General features: G+C 36.3%; 2 protein-coding genes across 2 annotated transcripts; both read right to left on the bottom strand.

Moving 5' to 3' along the window:
* Window positions 1-5,117: 5,117 nt before the first annotated feature.
* LOC145679638 (uncharacterized) lies at window positions 5,118-6,044 on the bottom strand. Its single transcript, XM_081750213.1, has one exon. It carries the CDS (start codon window positions 6,042-6,044, stop codon window positions 5,118-5,120), a length of 927 nt encoding a protein of 308 aa, XP_081606339.1.
* Window positions 6,045-6,630: 586 nt separating this feature from the next.
* On the bottom strand, window positions 6,631-15,533 carry LOC145679634 (uncharacterized). Its single transcript, XM_081750210.1, has 2 exons — window positions 15,528-15,533; window positions 6,631-7,416 (listed from the first exon to the last, which is right to left on the bottom strand). Exons 1-2 carry the CDS (start codon window positions 15,531-15,533, stop codon window positions 6,631-6,633), a joined length of 792 nt encoding a protein of 263 aa, XP_081606336.1.
* Between the last annotated feature and the right edge of the window lie 269 nt (window positions 15,534-15,802).

Genomic DNA, 15,802 nt, shown 5'->3' with positions numbered 1-15,802 from the left:
GTGGACAAACACCGTGCGCGTGGGTTTTCTCGGGGTTCTCCCGTTTCCTCCCACTTTCTTCATTCCACCATTTCATTCATTACTCATAATCACCGTCTCCTTTAGCCTAACCGGCGTAACCGTGGGACATAAAACTCAAAGATTTCATTTCATTATTATTTGTAGTAGTATTGATGTGAATTACTATGAATTTATTGTTGGAGTGACTTTGTACCCTTTCCCTTGAGTGATATCAACCATGAGCAGTAAATCTCATTGAGAAGCGTAAAGGAAATAATATGCGATATTTCCTGACAACCGGGTATTTTTTAAGAAACGTTGTCGTTAAAATGCTTTCATAAAATTGGAAGAATTGATTCTCTTCTCTGGACTGCGGGATTCAGTAATAGAGCTTTGTTCTTAATGCGTAGTGCCCAGTTTAAAAAAAAAAAAAATTTAACTAAGCCTAAAGGGCATAAATCATAATTGTGGGACGTTTTCATTCCATTTTTTCTTTTTATATTACCTAAATAAAGAAAAACGAAATTGGGGAAATTAACTCTCTTTCTACTCGTTAATCCTTCTCTTATTTCAATCGCAACCCGATAATTATGTGAGTACTAGGTAAAGTATAAGTATCCTTGAAATGAAGTCAGCGTGATGTCGGATTTTTATGAGGTGAAGATGAGCAAGTATGATGTCAGACTGAGATATCAATTGTCGACTTAAAGGCGAGTGAGCATTATGTGAATTTTCGAAGTGATGCTGTGAATGTGAAGTCCAGTAAGCATGAGAACAGATTGGCATGTAAACGTGAGGTTGAGTGAGGGTGATGCCGAAAGGAAGATGTGAGAGTGAAGTTGAGTCAGTGTGAATCCGATTGATGGCATGAGTTTAAGGATGAGTGAAGTTAAGTCAAAGTGGGAACATTTGACCATAGCTACTGAATTTAAAGAGGCTTGGGTGTTGGGTGAACTTCAGAGCCGCATTTTGATGAGGTTAGACTAAATCCTTTTATAATGGGCCATTCATGTTAATAAGCATTAAATCATTAAGCTGCCTCTTTCCATTTATGGCCTCAAACTGCTCTTTGTTATTACCCCGTAAACAAAAAAAAAAAAAAAAAAAAAAAAAAACTATTGGGAGGTAAAATTAGAAATAGAAATGTTAAATAGAAGATATCCACTATACTCGCTTTTCTACTTAGCCTGCTGTTCGGGAAGTTTCGAGCCCTGAATAGAGAAGTTACCAACTTCTACTATTTTATATAATAATACATAGGTATAGATCGCGGGAAGAAGAAGTACTCTATTATTCTTCACTGATTTAAAAAAAAAAAAACATTCATTCAGAATGAATTTAAAGCCCCAGAAATATAATCCATAGTCCATCAAAATAAAATATTTTACGAAAGTTCTCGTGGAACATGTTTAAGTATAAGGTATCCTGTTATTCGTTATTAACTTTATCTTCATGCAATGGAAATCATTAAACAACCTTAAAGGAAATAGTAGCGCCTATATGTGCCATATTTCTTCAAAGTGAAATTGTATTTTTTTTAAATGAAAATTATCGTGAAACATTTTAATTTTAATTTGGGAGTTTACTCTTATATTTTTGAGAGAATTTTACCTCAAATAGTGGGATGACTGATAAGCATTAAAGAAAATATGCGGCATGCTGAATCAGAACAGAATCCTTTGTCATTTGTCATAATTAGAAGAATTTGGTGAGAATTATTAGAAATTTTTATCACATAATTTAAATGAGGAAGCTTCCAAATTTGAGGGGAGATTACCTACTTAGGATTTTATCCACTTGTCTTTGAAATAAACTGATCGGAATTATGTTGACGCCCTAAAATACGTGATACAATCTTTTATCAAAATCGAATAATTTTTACATATTTTATTCTGGAGTGGAATTGACTTTACTGATTTTAAAATTCTTATGACTGGGGAATTTAGACCATAAAATGGGGTTGTTACGGAAAGTTGAAGAAAGATACGAAATTTCGTAACACTTGGATAAGGTCTACAGGGTTAAACGGCCACACACAAATGTTGATTGAGTTGGAAGTTTTAAAAGTTTACTTAAAATAAAATTATATATAGTCTATTCGTGCGGAACATACCAGATCCAGGATACTTTCCCATCTTCTTTGTCAAAATCTCAGAACAACATAAGAAAAAAATAAATAAAATCTTTGAGTTTAACGTAGCACAATTATGCTCGTTAGGCTAAGGGACGAGATGATTGGAGCAAGTGAATGATAATAGAAGAACTCGTGGAATGAAAAGTGGGACAAAACGGGAGTACCCTGAGAAAACCTACGGACACGATCTTATCCACCACAAACTTACTTGGCCGGGGATCGAAACAATGAGGACCCCACACACCAGAGGAAGCGCTCTACCACTGAGCCACCGTGCCACACAACAACAACATAAGAAAATTAGAAGTTACTAGGAAACATTTTAAGAAGCAATGCCTTTCAAAGGTAAAAATCACTGCCCGATGATCATCTTTTAATACCTCCATGAGCAGAATAGACTGATATGTCCTTCTCCTATATCATCTTTTTAAAACCATATACGTTATCCGGATATTATCCTTTATCCTTCATCCGTATATTATCCGCTATCTGAATGTTTTACTGCCCGAATATTATCCGTTATCTGAATTTTATTCATCATCCGAATGAATCCATTATCCGGTTATTATCCGCCATCCGGATATATCTGTTATTCGGATATTATCCGTCATCCGTTATCCGGATATTATCCGTTATCCGGATATTATCCGTCATCCATTATCCGGATATTATCCGTTATCCGTTATCCGGATATTATCCGTCATCCGTTATCCGGATCTTATCCGTTATTCGGATATTATCCGGTATCCGCTATCCGGATATTATCCGTTATCCGTCATTCGTTTTGTTATCCGTCATCCGGATATTGCAAATCCGGATAAGTTTCTATCCGATATCCGAATAAAAAATTATCCGGATATGGCCATCCCTAGTAGAGGAGACAGTGACGAGCTTTGAGGAACGCCAGATTGGAGAAAAATTGTATGAGAAAGTGTTCCGTTAATAGAGATATATGTTAGCCACCCTAATAAGAAAGAACGGATGAATCTGCTATATGAGGATGGTAGAAAATAGTTATGAAGTTAGTATAGTAAACCAGGGTGTCAGATTTTGTCTAAAGCTTTTTCTAGATTAAAGGCTACCAGACAAGAAGGAAAATCTGTGTTGTTTTGATTGTAAACAGCCGTAGATAGTCGTAATAACTGATCCAGCGTACTAAAATGAGGTCGGAATCAGGCTTGATGAATAGGAAGTAGGTTATGAATTGCAAGATGAGCGTGCATGCAGCGGACTAGAATGCATTCCAATATTTCGCAAAGGCAACTTGTGAAGTGAATAGGGCGATGAAACTGTACGTCAGATGGAGGATTTTTAGATTTGGGAAATATAAGAACTTTTGAGTATTTCCAGTCGAATGGAAAAAATCCAGTTCACAGGATGAAAGCATATATGGTGCTGAGAAAAAGTAGAAAAGCAGGTGATGCTTGCCTGATGGGAACATAGGTAACAGAATCACAGCCTGGGGCAGTGTAGCGTTTACAGAGCAATGTTTGGCGAATATCGTCTGGTTGAATTGGAGTGGTAAGCTGATTATTGGATTCTAAAGAGTGGTTGGTAGGTGGGCGCAAAGAAGCAGAGGTTGGATCTGTACGTCGGTTTATTAAATTTTGTAGGCGCGGTGTATGTCAACCTGGGAGAGGCGTAAAAATATCTTGAAAAAATGAAGCAAACGTATTAGCTTTATCCATATCAGTGATGACTGCCTGATTATTCTGGACAATGGGGTACGGTGTGCGGGATACTGTCCCCAGGGGCGTTCCGAAGGCTCATAAGGTGGGGGGTGTAGTGCGTTAATGTGCCGAATGGATAAGTATGATGTACCGAATAACGAGAGGAGCTCATTAGTTTATTTTGGAATAGAAAGATTCCCAGAACCATCTTTCTGGAGCATTATCTGTTTGCCGTATGGTTACGTAAAGAGTCTTGAACATTATTCGTTTATCATTACACAGTTTGAGATCACAAAATGAGCTTTCAAATTGTATATATATATATATACAATTTGAAAGCTCATTTTGTGATCTCAAACTGTGTAATGATAAACGAATAATGTTCAAGACTCTTTACGTAACCATACGGCAAACAGATAATACTCGAGAAAGGTGTATATATATATACCAAATACATATACAGTATATACCAAATACATGTCATAAGACCGTATTATTTCACTTCTGCTTTACACATTCTTAAAACAATGAATAATCGATAATGCTACCATAAAAAGAAAACACTACACAGAAATTAATATTATAAAGGAAGAAGTACATTATGAAAGGCTCACCGGATAAATACCTTAGGGAGTGTATTACAGTTTTAATGTTTGTATCGAACTAAGGTTTTTGTCGTTATTTTTAAATCGACAGTAAAAATTCAAGAATGACAACTATTTTACAGGTAGGAATGTGTGAACTTAACAATGTTCGAAAAATATGCATTTTCTTTTTCCAATTAAGATTTGGTTTCGCTACGATTGTACAAAATCAGCAAGGTCCTATCACATTACGAGCATATTATAATGTTCTCGGGTTACTTAATACTTAGAATTCCTTATGACGTAAAAAAATCAAAGTGCTTTTCCTCAAAACTAGTTTGTAAGAAGCGCACTTTACACACTCGCCAGCCAATGTACTATAAACTTTTGATTTGTAAAATATCCTCTTTTTGCAGAGTATTCATTTTTTGCCAACATGAAATTTTTACATAAATGAACATCACATATCCATTATATTTGAATACAACGAGTTACAATTAAAAAAGTGAAATCTTGTTTCTTTAACTCGTGCACTATATAAATTAGACCTAATAATAACAATAACATACTTCTACTCTCAAAAATAAATTTCACATATTTTTAAAGAGGAAGAAGTTACACTTTTACTCAAATTCTTGAAAATAACAAGAATTTACATACCGAAGTATATCTTACATTTTAGAAAGAAATACGTTTTGTTTAAAGAAATTCACGTGAACCAACAAAAATTTACTCTGAATCTATCTGGACACGGCGATGTTTAAGAAGTGCCCATCTGTGAACAATCTGGCTTATATTAAGACTATCTACAACATCTTTCTTGCTACACAGTATCATGAGGTAATCTAGTCTAATGTCTGTCATTGTCGTACGTATATAGTTTTTAACTAGCTTCAATTTGCTGAACGCTCTCTCATTAGACGCAACTGACACTGGGGCTGTAATAGCAAGACGACAAATGTTGTTTGCCAGGGGTAGCATATTTTTCATAGTTTCAGCTGTACCCATTACACCTGATAATGATACTTCACTCACGCACTGATCACTGAGAATTTCCAACTCGGATAGCACTGCGAAAGAATCAAACTTTGAAGCTGCTGCTGGATATAAAGAAACTGCTCCTTCAACATGGCTAATATTGATATTATCTCTCTTGATGAATGCACTGAAAATTGAGAAAAGAGGTTTGACTATTTCTACGCACTTCTTCAGATTTTCCTTGGACAAGATAAGAAGCGTATCTAACACTGCTATAAACTCCTTTGAATAAAAAGACTCCAGAGTATGATGAACTTGCGACTCCGCGTTGTCATCCAGACGTTTAGGCGCTACACGACGACGATGATGACGGTTGAAGTCAATTTCAGCATCAACACCCAAAGCGTCTGCAAACGAAATGGCACTCAGAATCAGATTCTTCATTCCTTCACTGTCATTCCTGATATCTTCCAATGATCTTATGATGCTTTCAATGATAACAAATGCCTCAAGAATGTTTAGTTCCTTCTCTTCAAGTTTCTGTATTAAAATCCTAACCTTATACATAATATTTTTCATAAACATTATTGAAACAATGAAGTCAAAACACAACAACTTCTTTCTCAGACTAAGCGCTGCAGATTTTGTGTTATTATCAAACTGACAAGACGTAGACATTGTATTTAGAACCTTCACGACTTCATTAAGTGATGCCCAGAGAGCTCTGATTGTTTAGGCGGCCCCTGTCCAACGGGTCTTTGAAAGCCTACGCAAATGAAGTGCTACTTCAGATTTGGATAGTTCTCTACTTAAGAAATTAAAAAGTTTTGTACTTGATGTAAAAAATACGTACACATTTTCAAGGACACTAAAGAACTCACCAATAATAGCACTTGCATGACAACTATGTTTCAGAAACTTGTTAGCTCTGTGTGCCTGACAAGGCAAGTAAGGGATTTCGCGCCCTACAATTTCAGATAACTTTCTCTGTGCTCCTTTGTTTTCTCCTGACATTGCGCTGGCACAATCGTAACACTGAAATGCTATATGGTTCAAATCTAATTCATTCCTTACAAGAACATCATAAATTGTTTCTGCAATTCCCTCACCAGTCTTGTCTGGAAGTTCAACAACTTCAAGAAGTCACTCCTTAGCCTTACCCTCTTTATCAACATAAGGAACAACAACAGAAAGACGGTCTTTATTAGAAGTGTCAGGCGTCGAATCTGCCATAACTGAACAAATTTCCGCCTTTTTTATTTCATCAATATTTTTTTCTTGTTTCTGTTGCAAGTAGTTCTATGAATTCATTCTGTGATTTCCCTCCCAAGTAAGACACATGATATGGACGCAAATTCCGATCATAAAGCCACTTTTTCATTACGCTGCAATGCCTAGACATAAGCTGAACGAGTTGCTGAAAGTTTCCATTGCAGTCATCGCCCCCACCACAAAATGCCAAACCTTGTCTTCCTAAAGTACGAGCGATGTCCATTAAAATTTTTAAAGCCTGTGTGTTGTAAACATTCTCCTCTTCCTGTCTAATTATCTCCTTTCGTTTTGTTTTACTCAATAGAATGTCAACATGAGTTGTCTTTGAAACAAAATTGCAATAGTCTTGAAGTGCTGCTTTGTGTGCTTTCGAAGAAAAGTGTTGTGCCAATTTGCCGTCTTTAGACTTTCCAATGCTTTTCATTCTATGCCACTGCCTTACACCTAGTCGAACCCAAGTTTCATCAGCACATTCTCTGCCAACACCCTTTGGAAAAAGACTGCAAACGAAACAAAATGCTGCGTCTTTCTCAATGCTGTATTCAATATGAGGATACTCTTTATACCATTTAGGACTGAAACGCGATTGCTTCGTTTTACTTACACTTTCATTTACTGGAAACCGCGTTAACACTGGCTGATGCGGGCCAAGAGCTATTAGATGGTTTCTTTGGTTGTCTGTCGTAATCTTCTTTCTTTTATCTGGATCATGCTCTACAAGATCATTCAGTTCTTCATTTGGTAGAATCTTCACTTCATTTGATATGTGTTCAAGAGCCTGGTTTGCACTTTATATACATTCAGCACATTTGTCCCGTATAGTTGTCATAAGTTGTATGTTCTCCAGAAGGAACAAGATGCGATTTGGAGAATCTTCATTTTCTATCTTAGATACTGTTAATTTACATTCCTCGAAGTTACTGAGGAGCGCTGAGATTTGACTAGCACACTCCACCCAACTACATTCGGTTTCGTTAGATTTTTGAGTAGAAGAATTATCTTCATCTTGTTTTAACATTTCTTTTGTTTGACTTGTTAGAGACGAACCAAGATCGCTAGGGTCTGCACTAAAACTGGACAACACTACACTGTCAATTTCTACGCTTTCCGTTGACAACAGAGCTTCAGAATTCCCACTAACTTCTTTCACATTTAATGGAACAGTATCCTGTATTTTTTTCTACTATTTCAAATTTATCTTGCGTTAAAGGCCTTGAAAATGTCTCAAGAGAGGGCACCAATGCTTCTGCTGGTACATCATGTTCCTACAAATAAGATAAGAAAATTCTATTGGTTTGCATACTATTTTGTCCCTTTGACTACATTAGTGTTAAAGGTAAACACTAAGGCCAACAAGATTTCATTAAAATTGCAAGCAAAAAAGTTTCTGGGTTTTGTGCAGTCTTTGCAACGAAAAGATGTTTTGGTAAAGGTCTGTTTTTTTCTTTCTTCAAAAAATTCGCATACAGGAGGGTCGCGTTAATCCGAATATTAATTACTCTAACTCTTAAGTCTTAACTATTCGTATTATCGAATTGTTTGTATTACCAAGACGCCCAAGGGGCAGTCACAAATACAAATACAGTCACAAATGTCACAAATACAGTTAAAACGAATATAGGTTTAGGTTCAAGTCCAGTACAGTACTTTTTAATAAATATTAAAACGTCATTTATTTATTTAACGACCACTCGATACGGCTCAACACGGGACATTTAACAATAACAACAACGAAGGAAAGGATTTGGGAAGGAATCGGCCAGTGCCTATTTACTAAGTACCATTTCGGCATTTGCGTGGTAAGACTGAGGAAAACCCTGAAATCCCGGCAGTCAGAATGGTCGGCAGCGGGATTCGAACCTACGATCTCCCTATGCGATGCGAGCGCTCTAGCGACTGAGCTACTTCGGAGTGTTGTATCATTTTTTCTGGCCTTCTGGCCTGATATATTTTATTCTTACGAAAAGTTCCGTTAGCTGTTTCATAAAAAAATATCGACTGGTGACGACTGAAGCTCGTTTGGTCTAGCGCGTTATTTGAATTAACGTTGTTTCGGATTAAGGCGAACTGCTTGAAATATGTTATGGAAATACAGTATATAATTTGTACTTACTTTAGTTGAATTCGTTTTCACTCCAGTTCTTCGAGCAGCTTCAAATGGATTTAGGGGTGTACCAACATGTACAGTCAGCGACAGTAATAAGTGGAAATTGGATACATAAGAAATGATAGCTTTTTCCAGTAGCAGAATAGTTTCACTCTATGTCTGATAGTTGGACAACCAACATGCCAGCAAATACATGCCCGAAAACATAACATGCCAGGATATTCCTCCATTTGGAGGAAAAAGTATTACTATCTGAGAGCATCACTTAGAGAAACAACCACGAGATAAATCTGCAGAAATTCCATTCACATTAAGTTCAACGATATAGGAATTAATACAAAGAAAAAGAAAAGAATAATACGTTTCATGCAGAAACCAACGGAAAGCTAAACAAAATGAGAAAAGAAGGAAAGAGGGAAAGGAAAGAGCAAAAGACATGGGAATAAATTAAATATTAACACTTAAGGATAAACAGTGTCCGTCTTTCCCCCTGCCCCCGTCTTGGTTTTTCTCCCTTCATAGGATAAATCTCTTTCAGTATCAAACGCGAACATCATTTATAGTGTTTGATTCCATGAAAAATTTTTAATTCAGTCTAGATCGAGACTCGAACCCCAGACCCTTAGAATAACAGTCTCACGCGGTATCCACTTACGTACACAGGCTCTATCTAATGCGTTTATAAATCAGCTATTACCCGCGCTGTTATCAAACGTGTTAAATCAGCCATTGTCGGTGAGCCACCCCAGTTCCATTTGAAGTTTAAATTTTATTTACCTCACTTAGCCACCTATGGGTAGCAGTCCCCTTGCTTTCATAAAAAGCATTTGTTCTCTAGATTAAAATCAAGAATGAATTAATCTGTACTCTTGGGAGCATACTGGTGCACCAACATATCTATGTATGTATGTATGTATGTATGTATGTATGTATGTATCTATCTATCTATCTATCTATCTATCTATCTATCTATCTATCTATCTATCTATCTATCTATCTATCTATCTATCTATCTATCTTTCTATCTATCTATCAATCAATCTATCTATATATATATACGTCGAATTGATTGAGGATTAAAAGAGCGACTTCGTAAATTTACGGAACGCGTGTTAACACAACAGTAAGGACATCTCGTAGCGTTTTTACGTAACACACGCAGTGTAAAAAAAGTTTCAAAACCAGAAGTCGGAAGGTATGCCGTGGCTAAGTCGGTAAGACGTCTGCTTGCTGAGTGGGGAAATCCGGGTTCAAATCTGTGCCGGTATGTTTTTTTTCTGTTGTGTTGAAAATACATTTCTATATTTTTGCGATTGAAATTGCTTTCTTTCATTATTTGTAGATTATCTTAAATTAGTGAAGGCCAAGTAAGGTCAGGTTACATATATGTCTGCTTTACCTGTGTGTACAGTCCAGATATGGAGTGGGTCAAATGGGTCAAGATTTGTTAGTAGGTCAGTGGGTCGTGGGTCAACAGGACGTGACTCACTGTGACACACCACCCACCGTGACCTCTGACTCACGCTGACCCTACGTTTTAAATTTTAAGGTCTCCCTCTTTATTCGGCCTCCCTCCTTCAAGGTCTCCCTCCTTATTATTAAATTCATTGTATAGATAATTATTGAGTTGAGTTGATTTTGAGTTTAGCGTCCTTTTCAGCAGCGAGGCTATATGAGACGGGACCTACTGATTAACAGAAACCGAAACACATGAGCTCCCGTTGGAAATCAAACCAGGGTCTCCCACGCCACAGTTATATAATTGTGTCTTACATAGCAGTTAATATTCTTGCTATAAAGTATCAAATAACTAAACATTTGATGTAAATAAATGAGAAACCTAAAATATTGCAGATTACTGCAATTGCGATTTAATTCAATTTTAAGCATTACACATCCATATGGATTGTTGAATTTGCTTTATAAAGATGCAGGTTATGAATTATAGTAATTTTTTTCAATCAAATGAAATTAAATTAAGTTTGACGTCCCATGCTATTTCGGCTAGGTAAAGGAGACGGTGATGATGAGAAATGAATGAAAATTGTGCAACGATGTAGGTAGGAGGAAACAGGAGAATCCTGAAGAAACGAACGCACACGGTATTTCTTCACCACAAATCTGACTTTGTGCAAGCTGGGATCGAACCAAGGACCCCATGCACCAGAGGTGAACGCTCTACCACTACGCCACCGCGGCCCTATGAAAAATACAACCATATTTATTCTCTCTCTCTCTCTCTCTCTCTCTCTCTCTCTCTCTCTCGCTCTCTCTCTCCATATATATAGGTATCACAAGCATGAATAATTTTCATTTTGGGGGGCGCGTTGGCTCAGTGGTAGAGCGTTCACCTCCGGTGCTTGGGGTCCCTGGTTCGATCCCAGCTCCCGCCGTTTCGACTTTGTGGTGGACAAACGCCGTGTAGTGGGTTTTCTCGTTGTTCTCCTGTTCCCTCGCACTTTCTTCATTCCACCATTTCATTCATTTCTCATCACCACCTTTCTCCTTTAGCCTAACCGGCATAACTGTGGAACGTAAACCTTAAAAATTTCCATTCAAAACCATTACCCTTACACTTTTCTTATATGGAGAGAAGTGCTGAAACCAGAAATCGTTAATTTGAAGCACTTACACTATAAATAGAAGGTTAAGGTAAGGATAGAACCTATCCTTGGGACATTAAATCGATCGAAAGAAAACTCCTCGACATCTTTTACAGTTGATGCTCTGTGAAAATCTGAAACCAGATGTATTAGTCAATTCAACCACTCCTACTTTTGATATGGTGCTGCAAGCTGTGATGATATATATACAATTGAGAGGTTGTATCCATTGCAAATACCGTTTGTCACTATCTATTACCATTTCTGTCTACCATTAGTGATAACCTTTTAAACCAGAAATGTTTAATTTGAACATGTTTTGGATTGAACATATACTTAATGGACTCGAAGGAACCTATTCTTGGAAAGCTAAATCAATTTAAAAAATATATCTCGTATCTCCTACCATGTTTGCTCTATAGAAATAGGTATTACAACCGGAAGTAATAGTAACTTTGAATCACTTTCGGTTTAGTAGTGCGTTGTGGATTGTCATTTTATGTTATCTTAAGACACTGAATTGTTTGTGAATAAATATGCTTCTTTCTTTTTGCTATCATTTGCTTTCAATGTCGATAAACGTCGTTCAAGTTTTAACAACTTCCGCTCTAACTAGAGCTTTAACGGAAAATATGGAATCCATTAAACAGACGCTGTGGTTGTTCAGGTAAAACCATTATAAGTCTTTCTATTTTCTCGGGATAATAATGTATAGGCATAGGTCACTTCTACTATATATTAACTTCGCGGATTAAAGGAAACTTGTAGCTTCACGAAAGGCATTTGTTGGTCCTTCAAGGTCAACACAAGAACAAAAAAAAACTAATACTAGGTGTGCCTTTACAAGTGACTCTACTATGATAACAGCAGAATGCTGCCTATGTTTAACATATTATGCCTCCGGGGGTTAGTATAACGCGTAACTGTGTGGAAATCGCTGCACACAACAGGTCTTAGGAATACTCAAAAATACGTAAAATTGAAAGAACAGAAAATAGTGCATTTTTGAAATGAGCATATAATTCACACTTCACGCAAAGTTCCAATATGGGAAATCAGTCAATATCTTCAGTTGAAATTACAGAAAGAAACTGGCTATTTAAAACTCCAAGTGTAAACCTGCACTTGGAGCGATTCTTTAGCTATATCACAACGCATTTTCAAGAGTTGCCTCTATGGTGAAGCGTGCTTAATAGTGCTGTTAAAGTTCTAGAACCGGAGGGCGGCGGTTCAACCCTGAGTACAGTAAAATTATTTTTTCAAAATAGAGATGGCTTTTTTTTAAATATATAAAGTTGTATTTTGAAGTGATTCTAAAACAAATTCAGATAAACTTTCACATTTCCAAGCTCACTCGTATTTATTCGCCATGTCCAAATTTCACAGAAATAAATCCCTACCTTAAGCGGGTTTGCATATCCAGACTCCTAAGTATGAAAACATTTACGCTCATTCCAACCTCAATCATTTCATGAATTCAACCTGATTTACGTATGTTATTAAGACGTAAAATTGAACGTGATTTATTCTACAAACACTTTTATACATTGCAAGAGCTGTGACGTTCAAATATTCACTGAGAACTCATAGTGGTATCGCAGTAAACAAAAGCGAGTATGGAACAGTAAACTTCTTTCACAAAAATTAAAAGAAAGCCTGCAAAAGGATGCAAAAAGGTCGAGGGGTTTAGGTCGATACTCTATCAATCATATGTTTGTGTGTTAAAACCCGATAATAAGTTTTTCTAAGTGTCTTTCTATTTTCATTTGGAGGCGGAAAACATTTCTTTGAGTAACTCATTGGAAACTTCTTTTGTTTCAAATTCGGCTAAGACGGAACAATATATCAATTGCAAATCTAAAATCCATAGCTGAAAACAAAATATAAAGTACGTTTTCCCATTATTATCCCATTATTTTCCTCTGATTTGTAACGAAAAGCTAACTCTAAACAATGGTGATTTGAGAAATTTATCCTCGGGGGAATTTTTAATAGGGTTGGCGGGTTTACTCACTGGTAATCCACATTAAGAATGATCTAAGGTATGGTCCCGAAGGCAGAAATTTCTTAGCTTGAGAAGAGTCTCAAATTCTTATTCAGATTACTCTCTGAAATTATCATAGCTTAAAAGCTTTTCGTAACAAAATATAATATTACACTTCTTTCTCTTTCTACATTTTGAAATACTACTATCATAACTTATAAAGAATTATAATAAAAACATAAAAAATATAATACTAATCACGTTAAAGTTATCCTGTAAGTTACAATTTTGTGTTTGATTAAAACTCAATTTTTTTCGCATTGCACTTGAAAGTAACTCATCTCTATATAATCCTGACCTGAAAGCCATGCTCAACTCCAATTAATTAACCAATCTTTATAAGAATATTTTTTACTTTTCTATTTTCACTATTCCATATATATACACTTTCAAAATAAAACTCTCGAAAGCGTATATTAGACGAGTGGAGACTCACAAATAAATTATCATTTATCATACATATTGGTCTCTATTCGAAATTCTATTTGAAATTCTATTCGAAATTCGAATCCGACAGGAACACAGACAGAAACATCTAGACCTCGTAAAAAGGGAGAGAAAAAATTCGTTGGACTCTCCGGGGACTCGAAGTAAGCTTGCAGGGTGTTATACAAAAAGGATCGCCTTAGACCACTTGGCCATGGTAGCAACTAGTGATTGTAGCAAAGGCTTCGAGTAGCAGTTCTTCTTACAGAATAGCATGTATTTTCTATTGGTTAAAATTTAAGCCTAATTTACTTTGATGTAATATGTCCATTAGTTTGTTTTATGAACACGTTATTGATTACTTTGACGAATGATGTATGTTGTTGATATAGATTCTATTACACATTCTTTCATAAATTCTATAGAAAGTATCAAGGCTATGTATTATCTTTCATGAAAGTTGACTGGTGCATGCGCAGTACAGGGAGAAGGCGAAGAAGGAAATGCTAATAGATTGTTAGAATGTTTCCCTCGCAAGCAGTAGTTCTCAACTTGGAGGCGCGCTTCCTCCTTCTGGGGAGACGTGAAGGGTTTACAAAGTCCCTTCGTTTCGTTGTATCTCTTGAATTATTATATACAATATCCAGCCACATCTTCTACACATTTGGAAGTGATAAAACGTAGCATAAATTAACCGTCCTCCACACACGGTGCTTGTTGATTTTCCAAGATTAAAAATTGATATAATTTTTATTTCAATAGAATATACAAGTTTCAATAAGAGGGCTTACAACACTTTAATCCCATGACTCTTCGATACGTCACTGCCTGAACTGTAACTTTCAAGTAGAATAGAATAATATAAACATGTGACCTACTAAATATATTTTTGGTTCACTATACGTTCTCAGAAATATCCACTGTTACAATGTCAGTAAGTGTTAAGTAATTTATTGTAAATCTTTGTACTTTCATTTTTCCTCCTTCTTCCCAACTAAGATTAAAAAATGTAATATTCAGAGGTTAAGAATTCGAAATATTACGTATATTTTAGCGTATTACGAAATTATATTTAATCGATTCCGACAGGAACGCAAATAGAAACGTCAAGAAGAGGTAAAACGAAAATTGTAGTCTGGTGAGATTCGAACTACCCTTGAGTGATGCCTCGAAAATCTACAGTCGAATGTCTTAATCCACTTTTTATCTACTTATTACTAGTTACTACTTAATTTTATTCGCTTTTTGCTTGTTTAATTTGCTTTACCAGTAACCTAAAACGACAGGGACATGAGCACAGAAACATCGAGGAAAGTTAAAATTTCAAAGGCTCTCCCACTGGGAATCGAACCCGGGAGCCCGTACAACAAAGTGGCAAGTGCAAGCCACTAGATCAGCGGGGAGGGCATCCACTCGACTATGTAAGCAGTTACGATTGTAGTAAGCGTGTTTCATGTTACACCTTTCATTACAGTATGAAATTTACTTTGTATTACCTGAAGTTTAAGCCTATTTTGGCCTGGTGCAATACGTCTATTGAAATTGTTTTGTGTTAACTGTATTGTTTACTTTGACGAATGATATGTATTGTTTATATAGGCTCTATTACGTATTAGTTCATAAATATTAAGCAATTATCAGGATTATTTATGAGCTTTCATAAAAATTCACTGGTGTATGTGCAGTAGAAACAGAAAGATACACTTTACCGACATTACTCATACAAGTCAGAATTCAAATTTCTAACAGATTGTCAAAATGCCTCGCTCTAAGAGCTGTGGAGAACTGTCTGTTGCTCTGCGAGAAGAAATCGTAGACCGAGCAACAGTGGGACAAACTCTGCCTCACATCGCTAGGAATATGGGCTGTGACAAGAAAACAGCCAAGAAATGGATTCAGAAACATAAAGAATGTGGTGAATGGTTCAGGTCTCGGTCAAGAAGTGAAAGGCCTAAAGCGACAACTGCAGCTCAAGAGCAAACGT

Source organism: Thermobia domestica, chromosome 1 (assembly GCF_964235325.1).
Source record: "Thermobia domestica chromosome 1, izTheDome1.hap1.1, whole genome shotgun sequence".
NCBI lineage: Eukaryota > Metazoa > Arthropoda > Insecta > Zygentoma > Lepismatidae > Thermobia > Thermobia domestica.
This window is presented reverse-complemented; position numbering and strand designations above follow the sequence as displayed.

Excerpts from the sequence above, each read along its gene's own strand:
- LOC145679638 (XM_081750213.1), bottom strand. The coding sequence starts at position 6,044 with ATGTCTACGTCTTGTCAGTTTGATAATAACACAAAATCTGCAGCGCTT.